Source organism: Chinchilla lanigera, unplaced genomic scaffold (genome assembly GCF_000276665.1).
Source record: "Chinchilla lanigera isolate Chin_1 unplaced genomic scaffold, ChiLan1.0 scaffold00049, whole genome shotgun sequence".
In the NCBI taxonomy this organism is placed as follows: Eukaryota; Metazoa; Chordata; class Mammalia; order Rodentia; family Chinchillidae; genus Chinchilla; species Chinchilla lanigera.
In genome coordinates, this window is record NW_004955450.1 from 2787781 (window position 1) to 2797345 (window position 9565).

The window sequence follows — 9565 nt, forward strand, 5'->3', positions numbered from 1 at the left end:
CTAGGATTACATGTGTGTGCCACCACACCAGGAGATACAAATTTCTTATCAAATAAATGCATTTTGTGGATTGGTTTTTCACTTACTTGATAATGTCCCCTGAAACACAAAAGTTTTTACCTTTTTTTGGTACCAGGACTCAAACTCAGGACCTTGTGCTTGCTAGACAGGCGCCTGTGCCACTGAGCTATATCCCTGGCCAAGTTTTTACTTTTATAAAATTAAAAAAAAAATTTTTTTTGGTATTGGGAATTGAACCCAGGACCTGGGCACTGAGCTCTATCCCCAGCCCTTTATTTATTTATTTGTTTGTTTGTTTGTTTATGTTTTATTTTGTTCTGTTTTTGTTTTTTTGAGACAGGGTCTTGCTATGTAGTTCAGGCTGGCCTTGAACTCACTATGGAGCTCATGCTATCCTTGGCAGTCTTCCTGCCTCAGCTTCCCAAGTGCTGAGATTATAGGTGTGCAGTACCATGCGTGGCCGTTATCTTTATTTTTTATTTTGAAACAAGATCTTGTTGAATTGCCCAGGCTGGGCTCCAACTCTCGAGTTTCTCCTGCCTCAGCCTGCCAGAGTGCTGGGATTATAGACGTGTGCCACTCTGCCTGACAAAAGGCTTTTAGTTTTACTGTAGTTCCAGTTTATCTCTTTTCATTTATGGCTTGTGATTTTGGTGTTATATCTAAGAAGGCTTTGCCTAGTTCAAGGTCACAAAGTTATTCCTTCATTTTCTTCAAAAAGTTTTATAGTTTAATCTCTTGCATTTATGTCTTTGGTCCATTTTGAGTTAATTTTGTGTCTGGTATGAGGACAGGGTCCTCTTGATTTTTCTGCATGTAGATATCCAGTTGTCCCAGCCTGGTTGTTGAAGTGAGGTTTGAGTTGGCCCTGTTACCCCGCACTGTCTGCTGACAGGAAGAGTATACTCACACGGGGGATTGTGCTTACCCAGGACCCCATTCTGTAATCCAGATGCTGCCTGCCATGCACACAATGATGTCTCCTCTTTCCCATCAGACAGATTACATCAATGCCAGCTTCATGGACGGCTACAAGCAGAAGAATGCTTACATCGGCACCCAGGGTAAGCTGATGCGGCCTTCACGTGTTGGTTTTATGCCATCTACCCTGTGCCAGATGATGCCATAGTTTTTAAAGAAACTGTGACTTGAGCCTATGCTGTAGCTACTAAATCCTGGCCTTTCATAAAAGTTGGTGGTGGTAGGAAGGCACATTGGAGGTACAGGCTTTCTGTACCATGTGTACTTAGAAACTTGGTGCATAGAGATGAACTGGAGATTTAAGCCTACAAACACTGCCTGCTTGTGGCTTTCAGCCTTGTGTCTTACTTTCAGCCTTGTGACCAGGCCAAAGGAGCAGGACCGTGAGATGCTTTTCACGTCCACAAAGGGGCCAGGATTGGCAGTGGTACTTCCCAGAGGTCAGGTCCAGTTTAGGCACAAGCAGTGCCTTTGCTGGACCCCGAGTCATCACAGCACACGCTAGGAAGCACTCTGAACTGGATAGTCTGTGCGAGGTCTGACGGTGCAGTCCTGCAGACCAAGAGGAATTCAGATGGAGTTGACATATGTGCTGTGTGGGCCCAGTACCTGCCCACCATGCCTCTACCTCTCAAGAATACGACTTCATTTTCAAAGAAAGTAGGAGGCGGCTAGAGACACACCTCAGTGGTAGAGCACATGTGCGAGTCACTGGTTTGAACTTCCAGCATAAAGAAGAGAAGAAGGTGGTGATGGTAGGAAATCCTGACACAGGTTGACAGAACAGGCTGCCATGAGGGTTGAAGGTCCTGTTACTATTGCAGAAAATGGTCAGTAACAGATCTGTCAGGCCAGGCATGGTGGTGCACAATGGTAATCCCAGCTACTCAGGAGGCTGAAGCAGGGGTGTTGAAAATGGGAGGCCAGCATGAACACCTAGCAAGACATTTCAAACTCAAATGAAAACAAAATATAATCCATTTGTACAGTGCCACTGGCCTATGGAGAAATAAAATAAGAGATCTGATGATAGCTACTTAAACAAGTGTTTCACCGTAGTGTCACCAATAAAGTTAACACATGGGTGATACCCACAAAGGGATGGGGTATTGTACACATAAGAAACATGCATTGCACAGGTTGCACATTACCAGTTCTTTTTTTCTTAATTAATTTTATTGGTACACTGTAGATATACATAAGAGTAACATTCATTGTAGGGAGTCTGTACCTATACCTAATACATCTTTTTTTTTTTTTTTTTTGTACCAGGGATTGAACTCAGGACCTTGCACTTGCCAGGCAGGTGCTTATGCCACTGAGCTATATCCCTGGCCCATACCTAATATATCTTGATTCTTCTTTTTTCCCCAGTTTTCTCCCCGACGTTACCAGTTCTAAAATCTGAGTCTAGGGCTGGGCTGTGGCTGCATGGTAGAGCACTTGCCTAGCATAGTGCAGGACTTACCCTTTCTCAGACATTACTAGAACCCAGCATACTATGGGGTCTCTGTGTCTACGGAGAGGGGGTTCTAATGTCATAAGATGTCAGTGCTAGCTAAAGATTTTAGCAAAAAGGAGAATGGAGCTGGCAGCCTTTCGGGACCCCATGAAGCCTTACTGCTGCCTTGCTTTCCTGAGAGCAGAGGGGAAGCTGGGAGGCACAAAGGAGCTCTGCATTGTTGCTTACACTCTTGGTGAAAAGGGTTGGTGGTTCACAGGAACTGTAGCTTTGTTGCCAGGTGTCCACCCCTATGGAGCCTCTCACTGTAACAAGGGAACTTGACCTCAAGGACAAGTGTCCTCAGACTGTGTTTACGAAGGCCTGATTTCCCAAAGTGAAATGACTGAAGCCAGACTCTGTAAATCAAATGCTGAACTTATCAGAACCCACTGTGCCATCAAAGCTTGGAGCAGAGGAACCCTCAAGGAACAACGTAGTCTGAGAACTGAGGGGGCATGCATGACAACAGATAGGAAGTGGACAGACTCAGAGGAGGGGGTGTCTGTCCTAAGCAGGTCGTGTTGAAACCGCTGAGTTGGTGGGGCCCAGAGCAGACTGGAAGGGAGAGACTTCAGGAAAGTAAGCTCAAGTAGTGTCGCAGCTCAGCCAAGCCATGACAAGCAGTAAGATCCCAGAACAGGAGTGGGGCAGCGTAGGGCCAGGGAGACAGAAACATTCCCAGTGTATAAGCTGTAGGATGGAGACTGATTTGGGAGATGCAGGACATGCAAAATCTGATTGGCTTCAGGATGCTGTAAGAATGCAGTGTTGCTAACAAAAATGAGAAAGTAGGAGGAGCCTGGGTTGCAGACGATGGCTGCAGGAGAGTGGGCGAGCGGTAACCAGTAATGGAGACTGAAGCTCATGTGTGATGGGGACAGAGCTGTGTCCACAGGCAGCCTTGTCCCGAGGATATGCTGAGGGCTGAGCTCTGAGTGTGCGTAGTGGTGCTTCCAGACAGCAGCCAGCTGCGGACCTCTCACCAAGATGGCTTGCTAATGCATGCCTGGCGCTTTTTGCTCTGTTTTGGGGTTTTTAAAAAAAATTTTGGTGCTAGAAATTGGACTCAGGAGCCTTCACACTAAGCTGCATCCCTGGCCCTTTTTTATTTCGAGGTAGGGTCTTGCTAAGTCACTAAATTGTCCAGGCTTGAACCGTGATCTTCCTGCATCAGCCTCCCATAGTGCTGGGACTGCAGGTGTGTGACACCATGCCCAGCTACACTTGGCATTTCAAACCCCCCCATGCAGTGCTGGTGGTGCAGTCGCTCTGGGGACTGGAAAGCAGGGTGTGGAGAGAAGAGCAGGGAGCTGGTTCTGGGCTTCAGGGTGGGACTAAGAAGGAAGACAGACTTGCTGCACTCACACCCGTGTTCTCTCCGACAGGCCCTTTGGAAAACACCTATCGTGACTTCTGGCTCATGGTGTGGGAGCAGAAGGTTTTAGTGATTGTCATGACCACCCGGTGAGTCAGTTCTTTCCCCACTGACCCCACCCACCCTGGCCCTAGCATGAAGGACATTCAGCCGCTAGAAACACTGAAGGTGAGGGGAGCCTGGAGGTGCTCACCTATAATCCCAACACTCAGGAGGCTAAGGCAGAAGGACTGCCATGAGTTCAAGGACAGCGTGAACTATGTAGCAAGACCCTGTCTCAGAAATCAAAAAGAAACACTGAAGAGCTGGGTGTGGTGGTGCACACCTGTAATCCCAGCACTCGGGAGGCTGAGGCAGGAGGATCACTTTGAGTTTGAGGTCAGCCTGTGCCACACAGCAAGACACTCTCCAAAAACAAAAACAAAACAAAACTGAGGGTTAGGAAAGTCATGGCAGTGACAAATAGTTGGAGCTTTCTGAGCTTTTTCTTAGCGAAGGGGATGGTGGGGGTAGATGGATGTAACACACCAGAGCCTTAATCCATAACCATGCTGACCCTGTGGCCATGACAGCCTATTTTGGGGTCCTGGCTTGGCTATCAAGGAAGTCCTAGGAACATGGGCATTTCCTCTTAGACCGGCGAGTGGCTCAGAGGGCTCTGCCTCCCTGGCTGTGGAGCTGGTAGGTTCCCTCTGCTGTACTCTCCCTTTGTCCGTGTTTCCCCCATAGGCAAAGGGAAGAATGAGAGGTGAAACACAGCAGGTTAGGCAGGAAGCTGTGGAGCAAGAAATGCTGTTGAGATGTTGCCCTGTCCTGCTGCGGACTTGGAGGAATGCTCAGTTCCGTTAGTATCGCTATACTGATTGTTACTGATTTCAGATGAGGGGACAAAAAGAACTCTTGTTCTGTTCCCTTCCCAGCACAGCCCCCTCTGCCTAGTCACGAGAATGGAGAAGCCACTTGGGGACCCTGGAGCCTCTGAGGGTGGTCCTTACCACCTTCCCCTCCTCTGTTAGTGAGGCCCTTGTTGGAGAAGAGAATGGACAGTGGCCGGGGCACAGGTCAGCATGTGCTCTCTGACCACCACATTTTCCCTCTTGTCCTCTTCATCGACCCATATTATCCCAGCTCGGTGAGAAGTGCCACTTGGTATCAGGAAGAAGACCAGTCGGTGTCTTAAATGAGCACATGCAGACTCTTCATCTGCTTAGAATGAAGTGGGTTCCTCCCCTGTCTGCCAATAGCCAGTGCTATGAGTTAGAAGTGGTGTGGATACAGCAGTGCCAGCTCATAGACAGCAGGCATGAGGAGTGGGCTTTCGCTGTGGAGGGAGAAATGCAGCTGACTTTGTCCTTTGTCTTCAGCTTTGAGGAAGGTGGCAGGAGGAAGTGTGGCCAGTACTGGCCTCTAGAAAAGGACACTCGGATCCGATTTGGCTTCCTCACAGTGACCAATCTGGGTGTGGAGAACATGAACCATTATAAGAAAACAACACTTGAAATTCACAATACAGAGGTAAACCTGGCTTCCTGTTTTCTCCCTTTCTGGAGGTGGGGGAGAATCTGTACTATACAGAAATTCCAGAGGGAGCAGGCAGGATTCTAGGGAGGTTATAGCTGCTTCTGTTTCTCTGGGATCAAATGAGGATACTTAGTTCAGAGCTGAGAGAGTCCTGTCATCTCAGCACAACAGTGGCATTACAGAGGGAGACTACAACTAGCATTACAAATGTGGATCCTAAGCCAGGAAGGAGTGGTAATGCATACCTGTAGTCCCAGCACTCTGGGAGGCTGAGGCAGGAGGACTGCAACTTTAAGCCCAGCCTGGGCAACTTAGCAAGACCCTGTCTCAAAATAAAGATGAGAAAACAAGCAAAGGTCCTGGGTCCAATCCCCAGTACCACAAAGAAAAAAGAAATCTGGATCCTGTAAGATGCTTTTGCACACTGAGCCTTTCTTTGGGTTTGCAATAGAGAAGTGATTGTGGAGCAAGTTGAGCATGGTAGACAGGTGCCTTGCTGGCAGGGACATAGTCAGGCGGAGACAGCCTCATTAACTCATGCCTCTCTTTTCATCTCAGGAGAGGGAGAAACGCCAGGTGACCCACTTCCAATTCCTCAGCTGGCCAGACTATGGCGTCCCTTCCTCAGCGGCATCGCTTATTGACTTCCTGAGGGCCGTCAGGAGCCAGCAGAGCCTGGCCATCAGCAGCATGGGTGCCCGCTGCAAGGGGCAATGCCCCGAGCAGCCGCCCATCGTAGTCCACTGCAGTGCAGGCATCGGCAGGACAGGTGACACACTGGGGCAGCCTTGGAGTACTTAGGGCAGTAGGTGGGGCAGAAGGACAGAGCTCTCGGCTCCATCTGTGATGAAAAGGACTCACTTGATCACTGATGGTAAACTGCTTTGAAAATGCCCCTTTGTTGTCCTTTTGGTAACCTGTGTGTGGTGGCAGCCAGAATACACACTTCACGAACCAGACTCTCTGGGAATTGACCCCTTATCCACGCCAGGACCAAAGTTGTCTTCTGACCTGTCCTTGTCATGACCGTCACTGTGGGGGGCCCAGAGGGCTTAGCTGGCTGCTGTTTCTTCCCAGCCCTTCTCCCAGGACTCCCACTGTGGGCCACGCTCTCCATTCTGGGGCCAGCAACAGCTGCTGTCCTAGGGATGTGCACTGCAGGACCCTTGGCATGGCCTGTGGAGGAAAGGCAGGCTCTGGAGAGGGTCTGGGTGCTGTGTCTACAATTGAGGCAGGAAGTTTCTGACACCTGCCTGCTCACTCTTCCTTCTGTGCATGTCCCGAGAGATGAGAGGTTCTTAGCACTCCTGTGGCCTCCTCCTTTTCAAGCATGAGGCCACCTAGCCACCTGCCGTGCATACCTTGCCTTGCGTTCACTCACCCTGTCCTGCCCGAGGTATTGGTAGAAGAACAGGAAAGCTCAACCACGGTGACCATTTCCTTCCTTCTTCAGGTACCTTCTGTTCACTGGACATCTGCCTGGCACAGCTGGAGGAGCTTGGCACCCTCAATGTGTTCCAGACAGTGTCACGCATGCGGACCCAGAGGGCCTTCAGCATCCAGACCCCCGAGCAGTACTATTTCTGCTACAAGGCCATCCTGGAGTTTGCAGAAAAGGAGGGCATGGTGCCCTCTGGCCATAACATGCTGACCATGGAGGGTCAGTAACTGCCCCACAGTGTCCTGCCTGCTGGCCAGCCTCCCTTAGACTACCCCGGACGCCGCTGAGCCTCTAGGTTGCCGTCGGTTCTACCGAAGTCGTGATCAGCCCCTCCTGTGGCTCTCAGCGCCCGAGTGCACGCAAGACAGCCTCTTCCTTCCACCAGATCGATGTGGTGGAGTTGCCACGAGAAAGGGCCAGCAGTGATGTTCTTGACTCCTAGCACCTGCTATCGAACTGTGCCTTATTGAAACCAAATTGTGGCTATTGATATTTGCCAGGGCCCTGAGGCAAGGGGCAGGGGCCTCCTTCCCCTCCCGATGCCATTCTTCTCCTGGATGGAGGTCTCCTGTCTCCCCACCTTCCCTTGCTAGGATTTGGTGGGAAGGTTTGTGAGCATTTACCTTCCTTCCCAGAGAGCTTGACCAAGTTACATATTCTAGAGATTGCCTGAGTGCCAAGCACGTTTATACATAGGGCGTGTAGTCTGGTCTCCTCCGTCCTTCCATGTGTGTGCGTGTGCATATGTGCACTTCTGTGTCTGGGTCCATATGTATGTGTGTATATAATATATATTATATGTGATAATATGGTCGTATTCTATAAATACATATACACACACATCTCTCTGTAGACGTTCCTGGGGCTCCGTGATGCAGTTCAGGGCTCCGTTTCTTGGGCCCTCCTTTTACCTGGACTGGCTGGGATGGGACACACACAGCTGTCCTCCCTGCTCTTGCCCAGGCCCTCATTTCAAATGATGACTTCCCCCCTCTGGATCCTGCCCATTGGAACCAAGAATGCTGGTTTGTGGTGACACTGGTGTACTTCAGCATGGATGGCCCTTATCTAACAGCTTTTCTCTGTTCACTTTGCTGACTTGGGGACCAGACCTCCACTGTGAAGCCAGGCCCTCCCTTTTCTCTCTCACTCTAAGGGTAGAGATGAACTCACTGAGCAGGCAGAGGCAAGAACAGTCGGTACGAAGTCTCAGCAGGAAAGGACGGCAGCAGGGAGTGAGGGAGAAACCCACCGTAGAATGCCTCCTGGGGCATAAGCAGGCCCTTTTTCCTCTGCTAGGGGTTCCTTTCCTATGCCCTGTTTGAGCTGCCCATCTCTTCCTGTCTGCCATCTGCCAGGCCCTAGAGCTCCAACTGGGTGAGCTCTGTGTCAATTATAAGCTTAACACCCTGGCCTGTGTCCCCTCAGTCACTGTCCCGTCCCCCCCACCCCTGTCCCTGCCTGCTCCTAGCCCCCAGCCTGATTTACAGGGATGGAATCGAGAGTACCCAACATTCTATACTCCCAGGAGAGTCCCTGAGACCCCAAAACCTTCCCCTATAGAAGATGAGGTTGGCAGCTGATCAGACCTCAGTAATTTTATACTGTAATAAGCTCTTTGAATGTGTATATTCTTATTTTTTACAATCATTTCATTTTGTATTTAACATCAATGGACTGAGTCAGATTCAGTAATAATTGTTCATATTCAATATCTTACAGTGATACAGTTTTGTATTTACATATAAATATACCAACATGATCAAACCCTTTTAGTTTCATCACTTTAGCAGGCTGGGCTGGGAAGGTAAGGAGGGGGCGCAGGAGCTGGTCTGGGATGGCTGGGGAGGTTGGGAGGGGCCCACACTTCAGGGTCTGAGCCTCTCAGTTTTTGTTTTGGTGGTGGTGGTAGTGGTACTGGGGCATTGAACCCAGGGCCTTCTCACTGACCTGCATCCCTGCTCTTTTTTTATTTTGAGATAGGGTCTGGCTAAGTTGCCCATGATGGGGTTGAATTGTAGTCTTCCTGCCTCAGCCTCCCAGAGTGCTGGGATTACAGTGGTGTGCCGCCGTGACTAGCTGTCAGTTCTGAGAGCCACCCACCTTGTCTGTAGACTATGCTCCTAGTTCTGGACAGAGGGGTCAGTGCTAGGTGCTTTGGCTCCCTTGTGTCGTTGGACCCTCACAGCACGGCAGGGCGAGATTCCCCTTTGCTTGTCCTGTCTCATCCCATCTCTGATAGAGGAGGGAGGTGAGCACAGGGATTTCATAATCTGCTCAGGAACTGAAGCTCCGGTGCATTCACAGCCTGTGGTCACCGCACTGCGGCAGACATGGAAAGCAGTAGCACTGTGCCAGTGAAGGCTGAGTGTGGGTGCTTGCCTGAGCTCCTTTGAGCACATGAGCACATTCAGAATTCTAGGCAGCTCAGAGCCCATGTTCTTGTCGTAGACTGAGGGTGCCAAGGTTGGCGACAGTTTTCCCCAGACAGGACCTCCTGATTCATGGTTCTGCGGTCTACAGAACACCACCAAAGGGCTCAGTCTTCATGGAGACTCTGGCAGGACAGGTACCCTGGTGTTTCTGAGGAGGGGTTAAGTCATTTCCATCTCTCTGGGGGGAAAGCAGCTTTGTCCTTGTAAGAGCATCTCCAACCCATGCAGCTCCTGCCCTGACTCCCTTCCCCATTGGGCTGCTCTGGGCCTGCGAGTGTGCTGAGCTA

At 50.1% G+C, this 9565-nt stretch overlaps 1 protein-coding gene across 1 annotated transcript in view; it reads left to right on the plus strand.

The window, feature by feature from the left end:
- Positions 1–8610, plus strand: part of Ptpn9 (protein tyrosine phosphatase, non-receptor type 9) — a gene marked incomplete at its 5' end in the record, with an annotated part of 70636 nt that extends 62026 nt beyond the window's left edge. Inside the window, 5 exon segments of the mRNA XM_005393506.2 lie at positions 1019–1085; positions 3892–3970; positions 5246–5396; positions 5961–6171; positions 6856–8610. Coding sequence (XP_005393563.1) covers positions 1019–1085; positions 3892–3970; positions 5246–5396; positions 5961–6171; positions 6856–7070 — 723 coding nt within the window. The 3' untranslated portion in view covers positions 7071–8610.
- Positions 8611–9565: the final 955 nt, after the last annotated feature.